General features: G+C 44.8%; 4 protein-coding genes across 4 annotated transcripts; 1 reads left to right on the plus strand and 3 right to left on the minus strand.

Moving 5' to 3' along the window:
- Positions 1-1,945: 1,945 nt before the first annotated feature.
- LOC6503477 (serine-rich adhesin for platelets) lies at positions 1,946-6,156 on the minus strand. Its single transcript, XM_001964273.4, has 10 exons — positions 5,269-6,156; positions 4,780-5,124; positions 4,585-4,710; positions 4,394-4,525; positions 4,070-4,324; positions 3,867-3,998; positions 3,676-3,807; positions 2,876-3,613; positions 2,679-2,813; positions 1,946-2,616 (listed from the first exon to the last, which is right to left on the minus strand). The coding sequence occupies exons 1-10, from the start codon at positions 6,080-6,082 to the stop codon at positions 2,102-2,104; spliced, it is 3,324 nt and encodes a 1,107-aa protein (XP_001964309.1). The 5' UTR covers positions 6,083-6,156; the 3' UTR covers positions 1,946-2,101.
- Positions 6,157-7,159: 1,003 nt separating this feature from the next.
- On the plus strand, positions 7,160-7,713 carry LOC6504171 (cell wall protein DAN4). Its single transcript, XM_001964274.4, has one exon. The coding sequence runs from the start codon at positions 7,205-7,207 to the stop codon at positions 7,667-7,669; it is 465 nt and encodes a 154-aa protein (XP_001964310.1). The 5' UTR covers positions 7,160-7,204; the 3' UTR covers positions 7,670-7,713.
- A 130-nt stretch (positions 7,714-7,843) lies between these two features.
- Positions 7,844-9,509, minus strand: LOC6503476 (set1/Ash2 histone methyltransferase complex subunit ASH2). Its single transcript, XM_032452906.1, has one exon. The coding sequence runs from the start codon at positions 9,507-9,509 to the stop codon at positions 8,007-8,009; it is 1,503 nt and encodes a 500-aa protein (XP_032308797.1). The 3' UTR covers positions 7,844-8,006.
- Positions 9,510-14,142: 4,633 nt separating this feature from the next.
- On the minus strand, positions 14,143-15,438 carry LOC6503475. Its single transcript, XM_001964276.4, has 2 exons — positions 14,818-15,438; positions 14,143-14,765 (listed from the first exon to the last, which is right to left on the minus strand). The coding sequence occupies exons 1-2, from the start codon at positions 15,197-15,199 to the stop codon at positions 14,194-14,196; spliced, it is 954 nt and encodes a 317-aa protein (XP_001964312.1). The 5' UTR covers positions 15,200-15,438; the 3' UTR covers positions 14,143-14,193.
- Between the last annotated feature and the right edge of the window lie 4,696 nt (positions 15,439-20,134).

A 20,134-nucleotide genomic window follows, 5' to 3' on the forward strand; every position in this document is an offset into this window, starting at 1 on the left:
TGGGCGCAAATGCGGCACGGAACTTGTTACAACTTGTACGCAGACTTTCAGCACTCAGTGTATGTCTGTTGATGCCATTTCCTCTTCCCCCTGCCGCCATTTTCTTGCCGACTGTGACTGTCTGTGTCTATTTCGCACAACTGACTGACAAGTACATAAAACATGTCTGCGCCTAAAAGTCTGCTGCATTCCCAATGCCCCTGCCGGATATCGATTGTCTCGCAAAAATCGAAGGAAAATGGGCAAGACCATTTCGCTTTTCTTTTGCCGACCGCAACAAGTTAAGGTTAACTTTCGGTTTTGGGTTTTGTTTAGCAGAAAAAATAAAGATTCCTTTGCTAAAATAACAGAATTAAAATAATACTAATTGCATGGTTAATAAAAGTCTAAATAATTATTTAAAAAAATATACTTAGAACTCAATTGTGTTTTCTTAGACTCAGTCTATAATTTAGTCTGAATATGTTACTATACTATTATATTTAAATTTATAAAATAAAATACTTGCATTAGAATAGTTTAGAATTTATTTAAGAACCTTTAATACGTTAGAGTCCACTTTTAGTTATAAAAGTTTGAATTTTAAAGTATATACTGTATAACCCCTTCAGCAGAAACTCATATTTAAGTAAAATAATGATTTTAAATTATGTTTTGGAATAATCAAGATGAATTTATGACCCAGTTAATGCTGTTTATGAGCGGAAAAGTTTCTACAGTTTTGATTACCCCGGGATTACCTGGATGAGGCTGTTGACATTGAGTGTCCCAGGACAACCATTCCAGGACACTCTCCTCTCCCCGTCAGGTACTAAACACAATCATTGAGTTGCCCCGAGTCCCCGAGGTGTTGCACAGTATTTACGTAGAAATTTTTGTGGAAACTTTTTTGGGCATTTGTCATGGCTGTAGGCGGTCTGCACCAAAAATTGTATAATTGCTTCAATATTTTTAGGGGCGTGTTGTCGCCGAATTGCTGGTGTTTGTTACACGTTTTCCCACCAAAGCACCAAAGCACCCAAGCACCATAACAAATTACTTAGGTCATCAATTATGAGGTGAGACGACACTGGCACCTTTTGCCGGCTTCTGTTTTTGTTTCTGTTTCTGGTTCGGTCTCTGTTTCTGGTTTGTTGGTCTCTTGTCTTTGCCGCTGATGCTTTTATTGCTTTCATTATGATTTCATGCCGCATGAGGCACGTTCCAAGACCCCCCCAACAGATTCCCAACCCCCACCCATCAGACCACCGGAAAATTTCCCGATTTCCGAGTTGCCCAAATTCCGGGCACTTTGATGCTCTGAATTCTGACGACCATTTGTCTAACTCAGGTATTTTGAGGGCGGTTTGTTTAATAACGTTATCTTTTATTTATAAAGCCAAACTTTTTGTTTTTCGTTTAAACTTTTTCGCTTCCACCGCCTCCTCCGCCCCTTTTTTTTAAACTGGTGTGAGAGCTCTTCTCGGAATATAATTGCATTTGATGTTTATGACAGGCTTTGAATATTTCTTTTTATTATTAGACTTAGGCCTAAATATATAATCATTTTAAATATACAATATTTTTAAATCTGCCTCAAACATTTTAAATTTTAGAGGCTTCAAGCTCAAAGGGTTTTTGTTAAAAGAAAGGGTCTATAACTTATTATTTTGTTATTATTTATCAGTTTCAGAAAGTTTATACCTTCTTGATTCTATGATAGTTATTCGATTAATATCATAATTCTTTATAATTATATATATTCATTTTCAATCAAAATCAGACTTATAATATGTTGGCTCATTTTTCAGGATTTTCTTGAGTTTTTCCAAATATCTTTACTCAAAAGTGGGCGAAATGTTACCATTTTTGCCAAATGACTGTAACTAAGATGACTTTATCTTTAAATTTTGTTTAAAACTCTCTTATTTTTAGATAATAATTCAATTAATTTTTTATTCAAATAAATTAAACAACTTTTGGCTTAGAAAGTAAACAAAATAAATAAACGGCCAATGGCAAAGTGGGTGGCAAGGCCATGCATAACAAGGTCGAATAGCTGTAGTGCTTCTGGCGGTCCTTCCAGCGGCGCGATTCTCCTTCTCTCCGGCGGACTGCAGTCTTAGTTGGGCCTGTAGGTGTAGTCGCCGCCGCAGTGCTTGTAGCAGAGGTAGCTGGGGCGGGTCCTCCACTTCCGGCAGTATCTGCGGTAGCAGTTGTTGGGACTGGGGGAGGGAGGCCGACTGGTGGGTGGTTGATTGGTGGGTGGCTGGTTAGTGGGAGGCTGGTTGGTGGGTGGCTGATTGGTGGGTGGCTGATTTGTAGGAGGCTGCTGTGTGGGTGGAGGATTGGTGGGTGGCTCATTGGTGGGTGGCTCATTAGTTGGTGGCCCATAAGGCGGCTCAGTTGGCGGCTCAGCAGTGGGTGGCGAAGGAGTGGGTGGCGATGGCGTGGGTGGCGAAGGAGTGGGTGGTGTCGCAGTAGTTGTTGTTGTGGTTGTAGTGGTGCTGCCGCAATCATTGGCCAAAGTGCTAATCAGCTGGCTCAAAACATCTACACTGAGCAAAATACTCAGGTCCAGGTCGATCAGTTGGAAAACCTCGTTGTTGTCGCCCACAATTTTGGTGCCAGGACCCTCTGCAAAACGGGAGAAACTTTGAGTTTAAAAGGCTCATAATTCCATTAAAAATAAAACTCACCATCAATGATGTTGCAAACGCCACCGCTGCCCTGGAGGATGTTGAGGACGTCGAGGAAGAGCAGTGCAGTTATGTCCAGATTTATCAAACGGGTGACCTTGTTGTTATTTCCCACGATAATCATCTTAGGACCAGCTGCAGATAGAAAATATGAAGGATATAGCTCAAGTACTCATAAATAAATAAAGAAAACTTACAGCGAACAATGTTGCCGAGTCCCAGGATACCGATCAGGTCGGAGAGAATGGGGATTTGGGCCAGGACATTGCCGTTGAGATCTACCAGAGTGGCGAAGACATTGTCATTACCCTGAATGAAGACATGAGGGTCCTGGGAAAGGGAGTTTCCGGCAAAGGTGCCATTCGAAGTGGTAGTGCCAGAGGAGGAGCTACCAGAACTGGAAGAACCAGCTGTTGTTCCAACGTTGTCAAGCAATCCTCCAAGAATGCCCCCAGTTCCGCCGGCACTGCCCAGGATGCCGCCAAGAAGTCCAGTGCTCGAGGCACTGGAGCCGCCGAGAACGCCGCCAAGCAGTCCTCCCACAGGACTGCCACTGCCAAGGAGACCGCCAAGCAGGCCACCGACTCCCTTGAGGACACCGGACAGCAGAGGCCTTACAATGCCCAGCACCACGCCCAGCAGACCACCTACGCCGCCGACCAGTCCGTTACTGTTCAATAGTCCGCCCAGGAGGCCGCTGATTAGTCCGCCAGTTCCGCTCTTGGAGGTGCTGCTTGTGTTTCCACCCAAAATCGAACCGAGCAGGTTGCCCAGATTGGTCAGGACCAGGCCGTTCAGGGTGGAGAGCAGGCCGTTTCCGGTGGTGCCGTTGCTGAAACTGTTCAAAACCGCCACCAGACCCTGGACGATGACCTGGGCCTTCACCAGGGTGAAGACGTGGTTGTTGTTGCCATCTATGACCACATCAGAGTCCTCTGCAAAGTACAAAGAAGTATAATTAATAAAGGATAGACTCTCAACAGTTCAGACCACTTACTCTTAATGATATTTTGTACTGGAACTCCGAGAACCTCGCTGATCACGAGCAGGAAGAGCTGGACTGGCACATCGGCGGCAATAACGCGCTCCACGGTATTATTATTTCCCTTGACAACGGCGGTGGGTCCCTCTGCCAAAGCAAACAGGATCAAATAAGGATTAGTATATAAGAAATCATGATACACTTACGGGTTAGAGAGTTGCCAGCGGGAGTTCCTGGGAGAACCTCGCTAAGGAGCGGAAGGTTGAGACCAGCTGGAAGGCTCAGAGGTATCAGATCCTTGATATTGTTGCCAGTGCCTTCGTTGATTACGTTGCCAGCTAAAAGAAATTAAAAATTCAAATTGATATAAGCAAATGTCATACATTTAAAGACTAATATTCTTAACTACCATTTTGTACAAGAGTTGTTGAAGAACTGGGTGTTCCAGAGGAGCTGGAAGTGCCCGAAGATCCTGTAGACGAGCTGGGCGTTCCAGAGGAGCTAGAGCTAGAGCTGGAGCCGGAAGAACCCGTGGAGCTGGATGGTGAGCTAGCTGTTCCATCAGCCGTAGATGCCGCAACGGCCTGAACCGCCGCCGCAACTTGTCCAGTCACCAGGGCATTCCTCACATTATTGTTGCCAATGATCTTCGTGCCACTGCCCGCTGAGGAATAAATTAGGGATATTTATAAATATGGTAACCTTTAGAAGTATAAAGTCTTTTTAAACTTACTCTTGACAATGTTGCCCTCCAAGCCACCTGGAATCTGGCTCAGGAGAATCGGGTTTACTGCCGGAGCCACGAGAAGATCAGCCACATCATTCTGCTGGTTGGCTGTGCCCTTGAGCACATTACTGTCGGCCACTGTTTAAGTTACTAATAGTTAGAAATACAGTTGACTTTTATTTAAAAGCTATACGAACCGTTGATAACATTGCCAGACTTGGCAGCATTGGTGGCGGCTTGGAGTAGGACTGCGGCAGGAAGATCCACGCCCGCCAAGAAGTTGTTCTGTTGGGCAACACCATCCAGCAAGCTCTGAGTTCCAGCTAGAAAAATAAAATTTAAAAACATTTATTAATAAATACCTCAAGACCCAGAAAAAGTAGTACTCTTACCATCGATAGTATTTCCAGATCGGCTGGGACGTTTGGCGGCCGTGAATGTCTTCGAGTTTATCAAGGGTTTGGAGTCCGTAATGTCGGCACTGTTGAGGGCGGCGGCATTGGCGATCTGATCCATGGTATTGGGAGCAGTAATGGTGCGATCCAGGGCAGTCATCAGTCCCAGGAGCACCGACTTGGCCACACCCATGGAGAGGAGGCGAACGATCCAGCTGTCGGTGGTGGCGGCGCACAGGCCACTGGGCTTGCCCTCGGCGATGGTGGTCAGACTGTCCAGCAGGGATACGGATAGCAAACTGAAGGCGTTGACCTGGACCAGGCTGAGACTGTCGGGACTCACTGGAAATCATGAAAAAGAAAATATCATTAGAATTTTGAATCATTGTGAATGAATCACGTTTTGGCGCCACTCGTTACTTTGCTAGCTTTTCTAAACTTTCATCCTTACTCGCTACTCTTATTTCATCAACACTCGCTACTTACTTTCCCTCAGATTCCTGATGATTTTATGGGATTCTCCGCCAGAAGCTCCGCACACCTGCAGCAGGGTATTCAGAATGGCACTATGTTCGGCCAGGTTGCGTTCCCGGAGGAAACTGAGCACCGATTCGCGGTCATCCTTGACCTCGCCCACACGACGGGCGGTTCTGATGCCGGAGCCCTCGGCCTGCTCCTCCATAGCCTTGGCCTGCTGGCGCTGGCGGGTCTGACTGCCCTTGATCACCTGGACGACCTCATCGGCGGAGCACTCGATGCCATTGAACGTGCACAGGGCCAGGAAGGACCTCAGGGTCAGAGTCAGACTGTTCCTATCCTGCGACTTTTCGATATCCCGGATGACGCGGCCACATGTAGCCTCCTGGCGGGTTCCAATCAGGATTTCAATAATCACATCCATGCCCAGGTTAAGGAGCACCGTATTGGCCTTCGAGTCCTTGGCGTCGGGGGTGCGCAGGGTCTTCATGGTGGCCTCCTGTGCGGGAGTCAGCTTGGTGCCACGGGCCTGCATGCTAGCCAGGAGTAAATCGGCCAGATCCTTGGCCGCCAGACGTCCAATATTCGTCACCCTTTGTGTCCTCGGCGCCGTCTCCGTTGTGGTCGAGAAAAGCATGGTCGTCGTCGCAGCAGTGGAGGAGCTGGCGGCCATCACATCCAGGACGAGGGTGGTCAGTGAAGCGGGCGTTGAGGAGGCGAATGGCGCTCCCTTGTCCAGGATGGTGGAGCGCTTCGTTGGCTTGGCATCGTGTGGTATGTAGAAGCAAGTGCTGACCACAAGGAACAGGTGCAGGCGCCACATCTCGGTCTAGATCTCGGAATCCAAAAAGCAATCAAAATCTGTGAGCTAGTTGCCACCGAACTGAGTACTCGATGATTGATGATCTCCGGCCAGCCCACACAGCTTATATACGGTTCCCCCAGCTTATCGCCATGTAAGATAAAAACACTGGAACGCTGTAAACGTGCCCCATCGTCAGCCGCATCGAGATGATGCATTCTTTTTGCATGTTCGCCGGTGGCGGCTTCGACGATGATGAGATAACATCGATGGCTTCATGAATTGGGGGCGCATCTCGATCGCAGATTAGCTTCAGTATCAAAATCGGTCTAAAACAGTACGTTACTCGGATGATTGCAATCGGTGGTGTATAGTTTATAGTTTCTAAAGTTATTCTACTTGTTTTGATTTTAATTTATTAGTTTTAGTCTAAATCTTAAAAATCTTATAAATAATACTGTTAAGAAATCGTTACAAAATGCTTCTTATTTTAAGCTTAAAATATTTCATCATTTTTGTTTTAGGTTTAAGACTTAAGAAAATAGTTGCATCAGTAGTCGTTTTAAAACTTTAATTCCAAGTTTCCTCTTAATTTTAATAATTGTTTAGGCGTAAACATTTTATAATTATTTTATTGTTAAATAAATTAAGACTCAGAAAATCATTTCGCAGTGCGTTTAATTTCAAAAATTGTGTTTAAAAAGCATTTTAATTTTAATATCCACAGATTCCCAACACTTTCTATTCTATACTTCTTGAAATATATAAAATTTAATATTATATTTTCTATATTGAAATAATAAAATATCTGTATTCTTTGAAACCAAAAATAATAAGAAAATCATGGGTCATTTTTGAACAAAACCACTTAACCCCAGACTTGGGATAATTTACTTTTCCTTTTCTTTAAAAAAAAGTAAAATTTACAGCTGAGGAGTTAGATTAAAGAATATTACACTAAACCCCTCAACTTAAAAGCCAAAACCTAGATATATCACTTTTTTTGGGCTCAGCACGTGACTCGAGCTTCTGGTAAGTTTTGGGCCAGATATTTCCGCATAGAGATACCAAAAAATAGACTTTGTATAAATGCGGAAAAACTGCCTACGACTGTACCAGTTTTCGCCACCAAACCGAACCAAAATGGATCATCAGCGATTTGTCCTCATTGTGATTGTCTCCCTAGTTGGCTTTGGAAGTGGTTTCGGGGCCCAGATTTTCACCACCGAGGATCGAGACTCTATACTGAAGTTCATGAATGTCTTCATGAACTTTTTGGACATGGAAACGGATAACAGTACGGCGGCCAATAGCACCACCCTGTCGCCCAACGCCACTACCTTGGAGACAACTACTCTACCATCTGGAAACAGTACAGCTGCAACTACGGAGTCCACACTGACGACCAGTAACTCTACCCTAACGACCAGCAACTCCACTGAGACGACCCCCAGCTCCACTGTCAGTGATGATCCAAGTTCCAGCAGTACGGTTTCGGGAAATGGCACGACCTCCACCACAGAAGCCACCACAACCACAGTGCGACGTCGAATTTGCTTTAAGCGATATTGCTATAAGTTTAGTAACGACAAAGGATATATTGTTTAGACTTTAGACTCTAGACTCTAGACTAAATAAAATACAATTTATTTTATAATTTATATATATTTTTATTTTTTATTCGGGAGACCCAAATAACAGAGAAGAGTAAAAAGAAGATGATATGCCTCTTCTGCCAAATATTAGTTCCCTAAAACCTTGTAGTCTTTTAGATCCAATGTTATAACAATTTGTGGAGAAATTGAAGTGTTAATGGTGTTAATTAAACATTTCTGAATATTCTGCCAAGATTAATGAAAGGTTAAAGATTTGAATTTAAATTTAAAACAGTAGTGTGTCAAGTTTAAGTAGAGTCCCTAAGTTCCAAGTGTTTTCTTTTAAAAATTCAGTTAAATTGCATCTTTAGTAACTGATCCTGATCCACCTGGACCTCCCGATCCTTATCACGGCCCTGGTTGAGCTCAGCTAGGTAGAGAGTATCGGCCAGGAACTGCTCAGAGTCCAGCTCCGCGACCCGCTCGTTCATTCCCCGGGCATTGTGCTTGTTGAGAACTTCCGGATACTTGAAAGCTGGCCCAAAGTTGATGCTGGCCGTGGCGTGCTTGTGAATGGAGATGGCTGGGAAGTAGCTGCCAGCGAAAATATTCTCGAAAGCCACGCCCTGCGACTGACCATTCTTGAAGAACTCGATGCGGCTGCCCTGCAGCACGTACAGCTTCTGCAGCTTCTCCTCGATATTCTCCTTGTCCTCGTAGTACAGATGCGACTTGTACTTGATCAGCGGACAGTTCTTGTACGTTTTCGGCCTATAATCCAGTTGATCTTCCTTCGGCAGATTGATGAGAAAGCCCAAGGTGTCGCCCTCGCCGTAGGCATCGCTGTAGTGCTGGCCGCGGCTCTCGGTGAACTTGGTTCCTTTGCGGGATCGCCACGAGTACCCGAACTTGTCGTATCCCAGAGGAGTCTGCAGATTGCTGTGACGACGGCCCCATCCCAGACGAGTGGCAGAGCCCTCCGGCATCTCGACAATGCTGATTTCGAAATACCAGCAACCGGAATTGACGGAGTGCGTCGCCCGGACCATTCCGTAGCCACGCTCCCCGGTGACGGCTAGCCGGTCTTCGGTTACCTTCAAGCGTGCGGCACGATCGTGCAGCGACAGGAGCAAGGTCGGCGACAACTTGACCCGATACATCCAACCCGGAATGGGTTTGCGTTTCAATGTGGTGCTGCTCTCGTCGTCCGACTCCTCCGGAACGGTAGCATGGGGATCGGGCTCCGCCAAGATATACTTGAAGCCGTCCTTGTTATAGGGAAACTCGCGAGGAAAGCCGAGCGGCATCAGACGCAAACTGTTGACAGTGGGACGACCCTTCTTGCCCCCGAAAGTGGGCTGATCCGTGTGCGGTAGCTTGCGATTGCGATTGTTGGATAGCTTGGCGCGACCCGTGGTGAATCTTCGGCTAATGTGCTCGTCTTTGGGCTGAATAACGCTCAGATCCTGGTCCACCAATCCGTAGCAAGGTCCTAGCACAGAGTTTTCTTCGAATATGAAGAGCTTCGTCAGGTTCCTGGTCAGACTGTCCAAAACGCTGGCATGCCACGACTGGGTCTGTAGACGTGGCAAAGTGGTCATGGCCTCCCAGTTCTGCTCGATGTATGGAATAATATCCGTGTCCTTGTTGAACATCAGCTGCGGCAGCCCCATCTTGGCAGCCGTGTGCTGCAGGTTGGCTATAGCGCAGTGGCACATCTGGGTCACTGTGGCCTGATCCCGGTCGTAGCGCTCCAGGCCGTTCGACGAGCAGTACTTGCAGACGAAGAAGTAGTTGGTCATAAAGGGGTGGATCTTTCCCCGGCCCAACTGGTAAGATAAAATTGATTCCATTTTGTGGACTAAGCTAAAAGCAATACTGGGCGAATCAATCAGTGAAAATATTTATTCATGAATGCCTTGGGCTTTGTTCACCTTTGGCATTTGGCACATCCAACTGGGAAATATGTAATTGAATTCATTTTCTAAGCCGCAAAACCATAATTGTTTTTACTAAAAGTCAACCATCAGTAAAAAAAAATACATATATGAATGTTGAGAAAATATTTTGGAATTTTCTGTGAAGTTCTGTCTGTCTGTCTGGCTGGCTGTCTGTCTTCTACGAACCCCCCAAAGGCCTTAACAAATTATTTCAATTAAAAGTTTTCGAGCAAAGCACTTAATGCCAACACAAGTTGAGCGTTTATGTGCGCAAATCTTAATTGTGGCAAAAATACGAGTACAAGGCTATAAATTTATTGTACATATGCCAGTGGTGGCAGAGCAGAAAAGGCCAACTTTAACTGACGGGAAAAGCCTATTGGCAAAAGCTTTGTGGCTTTCCATTGAGTCGTAAACAAATGAAATTTAATTCGTGCTAAGATTTACTCGAATTTATTTTGCAAATAGTTGAATGTCAATGTTGCAGCAGAATCAACTGGGGATTTCCATTCCGTTCACTGTGATTCATTTTTGTATCTGTATCTAGTATTTGATATTTGTATCTGCATTTGTATCTGATTCTCCACATGTGTCCGTATCTGTATCTGTATCTGCAGTGCACACATAATTGCCAAATGAAACGAAGCCACAAATATGCATGACAGTTGCGCTTGGAACGTGCTCAATTTTCTAACCAAAATAAACTCCATTCATAGCTTAAAACAACTAAAAATCAACTGACAAAGTACTCAACTTGGAAAGAACCTTTAAATTTATTTGATTAATAATGTTTGGGTCCAAAAGGATCAAGATTTAAAGGACTCAAGGTCGGCAATGTCACTTCAATGACTTCATTCTTTTGGGTTCTCCCTAGATTAAATTAGGAAAAAGATTTATTGGAAATCGATATAGAAATCGTTTAAGGTATTCCGCTCAAGAATCGGATAAGAATTGGCAAAGATATGGGCATCGGAAGGGGCCAAATATGGAAATCCAGGATTTTGCAGGGGTCTCCCCACAAAAAATTGAAAAATTTCGAAAAAATATTTTGCTCCCAGATTTTGATGCAGATTTACTGGAAATCGATATAGAAATCGTTTAAGGTATTCCGCTCAGGGATCGGATAAGAATTGGCAAAGATATGGACATTGGAAGGGGCCAAATATGGGAATCCAGGATTTTGCAGGGGTCTCCCCACAAAAAATTGAAAAATTTCGAAAAAATATTTTGCTCCCAGATTTTGATGCAGATTTACTGGAAATCGATATAGAAATCGTTTAAGGTATTCCGCTCAAGAATCGGATAAGAATTGGCAAAGATATGGATATCGGAAGGGGCCAAATATGGGAATCCAGGATTTTGCAGGGGTCTCCCCACAAAAAATTGAAAAATTTCGAAAAAACATTTTGCTCCCAGATTTTGATGCAGATTTACTGGAAATCGATATAGAAATCGTTTAAGGTATTCCGCTTTAGGATCGGATAAGAATTGGCAAAGATATGGGCATCGGAAGGGGCCAAATATGGAAATCCAGGATTTTGCAGGGGAATCCCCACAAAAAATTGAAAAATTTCGAAAAAATATTTTGCTCCCAGATTTTGATGCAGATTTACTGGAAATCGATATAGAAATCGTTTAAAGTATTCCGCTCAAGAATCGGATAAGAATTGGCAAAGATATGGGCATCGGAAGGGGCCAAATATGGGAATCCAGGATTTTGCAGGGGTCTCCCCACAAAAAATTGAAAAATTTCGAAAAAATATTTTGCTCCCAGATTTTGATGCAGATTTACTGGAAATCGATATAGAAATCGTTTAAGGTATTCCGCTTTAGGATCGGATAAGAATTGGCAAAGATATGGACATCGGAAGGGGTGACTTATCATTATAGGGGTGGTATATTGTGGTGGGGTGGAGCCGGATTTTTGTTTAAAAACTTTTTGTTGGCACAATATTCTTCTTATAACTCGACACAATAGTTTTCTTAATAACCCTTTGAAAGCTTCCACCCCAAAGGCTGTGAAACCCCTCCGGATAGTTTGTTGAAAAAGATCTAGAAGTTGTGGGGCTTCTGCCTTCCGGCGTCTGTCAATAAGTTATATAACTTCTGTGGCCTGAAAAGCATCCTGACAAATTAATTGATTTGTCCTTTTGCTGTTGGCCATCCCTGTGAACTTCCTTGGGCTTCGTCGGCTTCGGGTGGCACGTGGCAGTGTTATTTAATTACTGACTATATTGTTATTATTATTTACCCCCGCCCTTATATTCGTATGCGTGTCAACAACTTAACAAAGTTGCCACACAATGCTGTGGCTAAAAGGGGTGGTGGGTGGGGGTGGGTTGCTCAGGGGGCGTAAGGAGGCACACACACGCCCACCAAAGGCAGCTGATTAAGCAACCGCCGCTGCCTCTGCCGCCGCCGCGTGAAGCACTTTAAATTTGTTTTGTTGCATTAACAAGCCTGTGGAAAGGGATGATTTTTTGGCTATTTTTCTTTGAAATTTTCAAATTAATTTTATTATTTTTCTAGTTTTAAATTTTCCGTTTTTCCCATTTACTTTTTAAGGTAATCTCCTGCCAAAATAAAACCCTTATTTCTGTCAGCACTGTCTGGAATGGAATGGGGAAGTTGGATATATTTTCAGGTGAATGAGTAGAGACGTATGTCCGCAGCTATAAAGACAATCCCCCCCGATGAGCTTATCAACCGTCAACCACTCCCGGCACATCAGATCAACCGCCGAACCACCCGGCACCACCCACCCACTGACACCACCACGTTGTTTGTTTCTGTTAGTTTCTACGCGAAACAAAACAAAACAAAAAAACATATCCAATTACAATTTAATTAAGCTGATTTGAATGCGGCGAGCGGCTGTTGCACGTTAGTTAAAAACAAACAGTGGCACAGACAGGACGGGGAAACAGATGGAAAGGCTACAAACTACAAAACTATAAATGGAAATGTTTGTATTTTTGTGCGTTTCAAATAATTCATAGCATACGTGCAGGCGGGGCTGTGGAATTATTTTTTTGGGGAGAGAAGTAGTGAGAACAGTTCTATTTTTGGGGTAACTGGGGCTATGTGGGAATAGTTTCCACCTTAGCGCATAGATTTAAATCTTTTTTTTATTTCCCCATCACATTGTGCCATTTAGTGTCACAAATTTGTAAATCTGCCCCATGTGGCAACTGTCACTTCCTCTCGCCACTGCCACTCTTTTGTATTTAAAGGCTGCCACGTGCTCTGTCGACACTTGACCCACCAAATGACCCTAGTGATTATCGATGAAAGTGTTGTTCTGGTTTGCAATTTCACAGGCCAAGCACGCTCCACTTTCACTCACTCCCCTCCATTCTTATACTCTTTTTTTGTCAACCCCTTTTTGCATTGTCATTGCCACCCCTGCCCCTACAATGTATTTTTTTCCAGTGTGTGTCCAACCCCCAGGATGGTCCAGTACGTCCAGGATGGCTGTACTTTTCCGGAACTCTGTCTGTTTCAAGTCGCTCTCGAGACGGTTTGCTTTTCTGGTCTACGACACTGACAATGGGCCACTTCAAAGGCGGAATACCCATCGTCCTGCCTGTCCCCCAAAAAAGCACAAAAATATATCAAGTAATGAGCAATCAAGTCTAAATTAATCCAAGGAAGTGGAGTGTATGAGGTATATGAGGTAACTGATCAGAAATATTAAAAAATCCTACACCTTAGTGGGTGACTTTGGCCATAACTTATAGAGTTCTATACCTTATAATGAATAATATATTAAAACAATAATATATTAGAGCAATTAGTTCTTAAAGTACTTAATATTATTTATTTATTGCAATAGTATTATGTATTATATTATTAAACTAATAATAATATTGTATGTCATTATAGTTACCCTTTGGAATAGTTCATTTATTTGAACTAATATTTAATTTAAAATATATTTAAATATTTATAAATCCCGAACCTCATCATCATATTGTTTTATAATTTAATCTCTATATTAAACCTTTAATAATATCTTCTAAATACATATCTTTAAAGCTTGAACTCTCGGTTAAATAGTTTAAAAATAGTAGGCTTTGAAGTCTATATCAAGAATGGCAGCTCACGCTAAAAATAACTGCCAACAAGCACTTAAAAGTACCATATTTTTCCTGCTATTTGATGAAAAGATTTCAGCAGCAGAACCCAGTGCCGGGCGCGATTAAAAATGAATGTTAATCGCATTAGGACAATAAGGACATTTAGGACAATAAGGCGATGATGCAATAACCGTGTAGCAAGTGCACTTCACGGGCCTGGCCTGGTTGGTGGTTGGGGGTTGGAGTGGATTACAAGCTGACAATCCACTTGCCACATGACGCACAGACCCTGGTCGAGGGTTGAGGGATGTACCTCCCCGGGTGTCTTTTTTTTTCTTTCTTCTTGTCCGTGTGCTCCCTGGAGTCCTTTTGTTTTGGACACGTTTTGCCCACGAAACCTAATCCGCTTAAGAGAGAGAGAGAGAGCGGAACAATGAACGATACCCGATACTAGGACGCGTGATGGATTATGCTCTCCGATACATTTTATTGGAAGAAGGTCTATAAAGCTATAGAGTCTATAGATTCTTAAAGTGGGCAACGGTCAGGACCAGGGCACGAATCATATCGCCCATATCGTCGACCTCGATCTCGTCGGAATTGCGTTGAAATTGGGTTGCATTTGGTTCGCCGTCATCACTGGTTGAAGTTTTCTCTGCATGAGCCTCCTCTGGAACTGCCACTGGTTCTGCCACCGGAGTGGCCATCGGAGTAGCCTCGTCTACCTTCGGTTCTGGATCTATCTCTGCCACGGGAGCTGTCATCGGAGAGGCTGCTTGCTCTGGCTCTGTCATCTTAGCTGGTACTCCCGGCTCTGCCAATGGAACGGCTTCCTTCGGATCTTCCTTATGATGAGCTGCTGCTACCTCCGGCTCTGCCGCTGCAGCTTCATCCTCCGACTGCGGATCATCCACTTCGTTAGAAGCTGACACTTGGAGTAGCTCCGGGATAGCCATGGACTCTACCATAAGATGGTTGATTGTTACCGGGATCCGTCTGGTAACCCTTGACGTCATATCCTCCACCTCGAGAATCAAAACTGGCCCAGCCTCTGCAGCCTCCGCCTCTGCACCTTCGGTGTTAGCTGGTACTGGAAATTGGATCATCTTATTGGTCAGGAACTACAGCTATTGGAACCTTACCATCTACTACCATGGGCTCCATCATCTCATAAACCTTATTGGGATCTGCTCCGAAAGCGCCACCCTCTGGCTGGAGATGGGCCACTGGGACTGCTGGTGGCCCCGGAAGAGCCAGTGCGCGTGCCATCAGGTCCCCTCTTTCTTCGAGTGGGGCTCCATACACCGCGTCCTCTGGCTCCGGAACCTTGACCTCATCGTCGCCACGCAGGTCGATGAAAATGCCCTCCAGGCTGTCGTCCGAGTCCTCCGATGTGGTCGAGTCATCGTCACCCAAGTAGTCCAGCTCATCCAGATTATTGAGATTGTTCACTTCGAACACCTCGAACACTTCGGCGAGCAGGTCGCAGTCCTCTGGGTTGGCGTCATACAGAGTCTTCCGCATTGTCAAATCGGTAAAAGACTCTGGGGAAGATTGTAGACGGGAAGACGGTTATTAATTTTGTAATAATCTGATTGCACGGTTTTCAAAAAAAAAAAACACGTTCGCGTATTTTTGTCGGATTTTATAGATTTTTCTGTTTTTTTTTTATCCCTTCTCTTTAAAATTTAGACGAATTTTTTTACGATCTGCCTCGTCAGAACGAAAACTTGAACTAGCGATTCTACGAAGGGAGCTCCACATAGGTATTAGACATTCTCCGAATTTCGATTCCACAGCCTCCTTGATTTAATTTTATTCTTTTGGCTAACCTACTTTATTTTCGCAGCAAACTGGCAAGGTTTTGCGGAAACAAAAGAAATCGAAATCGAAATATTAAAGTGCGCCATTTTTCATCGAAAGCTTAGGGGACCATCTCGAATGCACTTGCAACAGTGCTGCCAATTTCTCTTTCAAAATGGACCATAAGTTATCGGTTTAATATTAATAATAATAAATGGCCATCACAACCCTATCGGGTCACAGCCTGTTGCACAATCTGCCTCCACGCTTTTCTGTCCTGGGCCCGCGCTCGCCAGTTGGTAACACCAGATGTAGACAGGGCTTCCATCACCTGGTCCTGCCAACGTATCCGGGGTCGTCCTCTCCTCCGTTTTCCGACGATTACCGCATCAAATACCTTACGAGCCGGAGCGTCTTCTTCCATACGGGCGATGTGACCCAGCCAGCGGAGTCTTTGAATTTTGACTCGGCTTACTATATCAACATCCCCGTACAGCTCATACAGCTCGTGGTTCCATCTGGTGCGATAAGCATCGCCAACGCAGATTGGACCAAAGATTTTGCGGAGAATCTTTCTCTCGAACACTCCAAGAGCAGCTGCATCGGATTGCACCACTGTCCAGCACTCCGCACCATATAAGAGTACTGGAAGAATGAGCGTCCTGTAGAGTGTTATTTTTGTCGGTCGAGAGAGAGCTCTACTGTTAAAGTGCCTACTGAGCCCAAAGTAGCACCTGTTGGCAAGTGTGATTCTCCGCTTAATCTCCAGGCTGACATCATTTGTGCTAGATATTGCAGATCCAAGGTAAATGAATTCCTTCACGGACTCAAAGCTATGGCTTCCTGCAGATAGCTGGGAATCAAGACGCCGCGATTCCCTGCTAGAGCACACCATAAACTTTGTCTTATCCATGTTAACTGCCAGTCCTACTTTAGCTGACTCTTTTTCAATAGCCCCGAAGGCTGCTGTAACATCACGCTTGGTTCGGCCAATGATATCAATATCATCAGCGTAGCCAAGGAGTTGGACACATCTGTTTGTTAGAATAGTGCCCGTCCGATGCACACCAGCCTTCCTTATAATACTCTCCATTAGAATGTTGAAGAGCATACAAGACAGCGAGTCGCCTTGTCTGAGACCACACTTGGTATAAAAGGTTTCAGATTGGTCATTTCCTACCCTGACAGAGCTGATGGTGTTGCTCAATGTCATCATGCAAAGCCGTATTAGCTTTGCTGGTATACCAAGCTCAGACATGGCGGCATATAGGCGATCTCGCCGGGGACTATCGAATGCTGCCTTGTAATCGACGAAGAGGTGATATGTGTCGATCTGATTTTCGCAGGACTTCTCCAGGATTTGGCGCAAGGTGAAAATCTGGTCAATAGTGGATTTGCCAGGCCTGAACCCGCACTGATAAGGTCCAATCAGTGCTTCGGCATGGGGTTTCAGGTTTTCACACAGTACGCTCGTAAGGACCTTGTATGCGACTGGAAGAAGACTAATGCCACGGTAATTGGTGCGCAATGTGGCATCACCCTTCTTCAGGATAGGACAGATCATGCTGTGGTTCCAATCGTCGGGCATGCTCTCCGTAAGCCATATCTTGCTGATTAGTTTGTGCATGCTCCCTACCAACATATCACCAGCAGCCTTAAACAATTCAGCCGGCAGGCCGTCAGCACCTGCGGATTTATTGTTTTTAAGTCGTTGGATTGCATCCTTGACTTCGGCATGGCTTGGGGTCGGTACGTCCACATCAGTACCATAGATTGGGGTTTGTGGATCATACTCTCCATAGTCATCATGGCCAGAGCCAGCTAATAGACTTGAGAAGTGATCCCTCCATAACCTCAGCACAATCTCTGCATCTGTGATTAGGTTTCCGTCATCGTCCTTGCACGCAACTCCTCCAGTCTTAAAACCTTGGGTCAGACGCTTAACCCTCTGGTAGAAGTTACGAGCTTCATTCCGGTCTCTGCTGCTCTCAATGCTCTCACACTCACGCCTCTCCTGTTCTCTCTTCTTGCGTCTGAAGAGGCGTTTCTCATCTCTCCTCCTTGACCTGTAGACCTCGACAACAGCCCTTGTGGCCCCAGCTTGCAGTGTTCTTCCGTAGGCGGCGTCTTTTGCAGCTGTTGCGTCGCGACACTCCTGGTCGTACCATGGATTCCTCTTTGGGGTACGTTGGAATCCGATGACCTCTTCTGCAGAAGTTCGCAGGGAGTGGGATATGAGTGCCCACATATTGCTGATGTCTTCAGGTGTTGGAGTTGCTCGGCTCAGTAGGCCTGTGACTTGAGTGGAGAATGCATCCCTTGTCCGTTGTGATTGCAGCTTCCCGATGTCCAGCTTTCTCAACAGTCCTCGACGTGCAACCTTCGCAACACATAGCCGTGTGCGAATCTTAGCTGCAACAAGATAATGGTCGGAGTCGATGTTGGGACCCCGACAGGATCGCACGTCGAGTACGTTAGATGCATGCCTTGCATCGATCACAACATGATCGATCTGATTTCTGGTCAGTCGATCAGGAGAGAGCCATGATGCCTTGTGTATGTCCAAATGACGAAACCCGGTACTACGAACTACCATATTATGCGCTGCGGCAAAGCCTATTAATCTGAGACCATTGCTCGAGGTGGTCTCGTGTAGACTAAATTGCCCGACGGTGGCACCAAAGATGTCTTCTCGCCCTACCTTGGCATTAAAATCCCCAAGGAGGATCTTAATGTCATGGGAAGGACAGCGTCCGTAAGCCCGGTCGAGCTCCGCATAGAAAGCATCCTTGGTGACATCGTCCTTTTCTTCGGTTGGGGCATGCGCACATATCAGGCTGATGTTGAAGAATTTGGCAGTAATTCGGATCGTTGCAAGTCTCTCGTTTATTGGCAGAAAGTGAGAGACCCGGCGCCGCAGTCTGGCGCCTACAACAAAGCCACAGCCAAATTCATGCCGTTCTGGATGGCAGCTGTAGTAAATGTCGCAGTTCTTCTTCCTAAGGCAACCTTGTCCTAGCCATCGCATTTCCTGGATAGCAGTGATGTCAGCCCTACATTTATTGAGGGTATCTGCTAGCTGTTGAGCAGCACCTGGTCTGTACAATGTGCGTACATTCCAAGTGCATACTCTCAAATCATTGTCCTTTTTACGTGTGCCATGGTCGTCAACTTTAGATGGGTTCCGTTCCGAGGCTTCATCTGCTACATTCACTGAAGATTTGTTTTCCGTGGGTGGATTTCAAGTCCTACGCCACAACCTAGTTTGAAGAGCTAGGACTCTCGTCGCGCGCTTTAGTTTGTCAAACAACGGGTGTTGAGTGACAATCCAGGGAGAACCACGTGGAGGTAGTGCGTCGGCTTGAGGAGAGCAGTGATAAGGATCATGCTGGCATTCACCAAGTTGAGTGCAATCAGACACTTTACCTTATATAATCTCCCCCGATCTTCCTCCATTATTAATTTTTGAAAAAGTACAGCTTAGTCCAGAGTCAAAACTCTTATCTGGATAACTTTTGAGATTGCCGATCATTTCAGGGGTTTCTTTAGAGAATATCCGTTTGTCGGAAACGGAAGAGGGCCAGAACAAACAAAGCCCGGTTCTGGTCCGGGATGGGCTCTGCATTTCCTCCTGCAATGTGTGACGTTGGCAAATATGTACCATACCAGTACCGGCTCGATTCCTATTTCCAGAACCCCATGCCCCATTGCCTCATACTACACCATATCAATTCCCGATGTGTGCAACTGCGTCTTATATAATCACACGGCGCATGTCGGCCTTTGTTTCGCCTTTGTTGGTTTTTTGTTTTACGGCCCCATGGACACAAAACACAAAAGGAAAAGCCGAAAGAAACCGTACCCACTAACCACCAAAAACCAAAAACCTAAAACCTTAAACCGAAAACCTTAAACCAAAAACTGAATATCCAGATACCCCGTCGTAGACAAAGCGGCGGTAGTGGAAGAAATTCGCTAGAAAATGCCACGCGGTAATGACAAATATTGACATTTCCTTTTTTGGGGCGGGGAGCGTGGAATTGGTTCTATACCATATGCCCGTGTGTAATATTAAACCCAAAGCCGCCACAAAGAGACCACAATAGACACGCTTTCATCAATAAATAAGGCACTGTACTCCCCGGCAATAGATTAGCGAACAGCAGGTTCCAATAGACCCCGAAAGTAATGCAATATCGGGTTACATTCACACGGTTCTTGTTTCCCCAAAAAAAAAACCCAAGAACCAAACAAAAAGAAAACTATTTTATTTAAGCTTGGTAATTGGTTTTAATAGTTTCTGGACAGTTTGGTCAGATAGCATACTAGATAGATAGTTAATACGTTATGCTGGTCAAGCAATTAGCCTTCAATTTCGAGGGAGTTCTCTAATAAAAAGTCTATAAAACGGAAACTCTGGGAACAAAGTTGAATTGGTTTAGGAATTTCATAGTATTAGGTTTCTAGAAATTGGATAATGCTAGTATTTTTGACCCTTTGGAGAGCTAAAGGCTCTTAAAACTCTCTAATATTTCACAAGAAATTACCTTTCATAAACTATAACTTTAAAAGCCCATCTCTGGCCAGGCAAACCTTAGCACACTTTGGCAACAATGGTTGCCTTCATCTGAAAATGTGGCCATTGTCCTGCCACTC

The sequence above is a fragment of the Drosophila ananassae genome, chromosome XL, assembly GCF_017639315.1.
Source record: "Drosophila ananassae strain 14024-0371.13 chromosome XL, ASM1763931v2, whole genome shotgun sequence".
NCBI classification, from domain to species: domain Eukaryota; kingdom Metazoa; phylum Arthropoda; class Insecta; order Diptera; family Drosophilidae; genus Drosophila; species Drosophila ananassae.

What these genes read in the sequence shown, in the direction of transcription:
- LOC6504171 (XM_001964274.4), top strand. Translation starts at nt 7,205, where the DNA reads ATGGATCATCAGCGATTTGTCCTCATTGTGATTGTCTCCCTAGTTGGC.
- LOC6503477 (XM_001964273.4), bottom strand. Translation starts at nt 6,082, where the DNA reads ATGTGGCGCCTGCACCTGTTCCTTGTGGTCAGCACTTGCTTCTACATA. An exon ending in ATCTGGAAATACTATCGATG is followed by an intron (nt 4,711 to 4,779) that starts GTAAGAGTACTA and finishes TTATTTTTCTAG; the next exon opens with CTGGAACTCAGAGCTTGCTG. An exon ending in CGTTTGCAACATCATTGATG is followed by an intron (nt 2,617 to 2,678) that starts GTGAGTTTTATT and finishes CCCGTTTTGCAG; the next exon opens with AGGGTCCTGGCACCAAAATT.
- LOC6503476 (XM_032452906.1), bottom strand. Translation starts at nt 9,509, where the DNA reads ATGGAATCAATTTTATCTTACCAGTTGGGCCGGGGAAAGATCCACCCC.
- LOC6503475 (XM_001964276.4), bottom strand. Translation starts at nt 15,199, where the DNA reads ATGCGGAAGACTCTGTATGACGCCAACCCAGAGGACTGCGACCTGCTC. An exon ending in GGAGCCCATGGTAGTAGATG is followed by an intron (nt 14,766 to 14,817) that starts GTAAGGTTCCAA and finishes TCCAATTTCCAG; the next exon opens with TACCAGCTAACACCGAAGGT.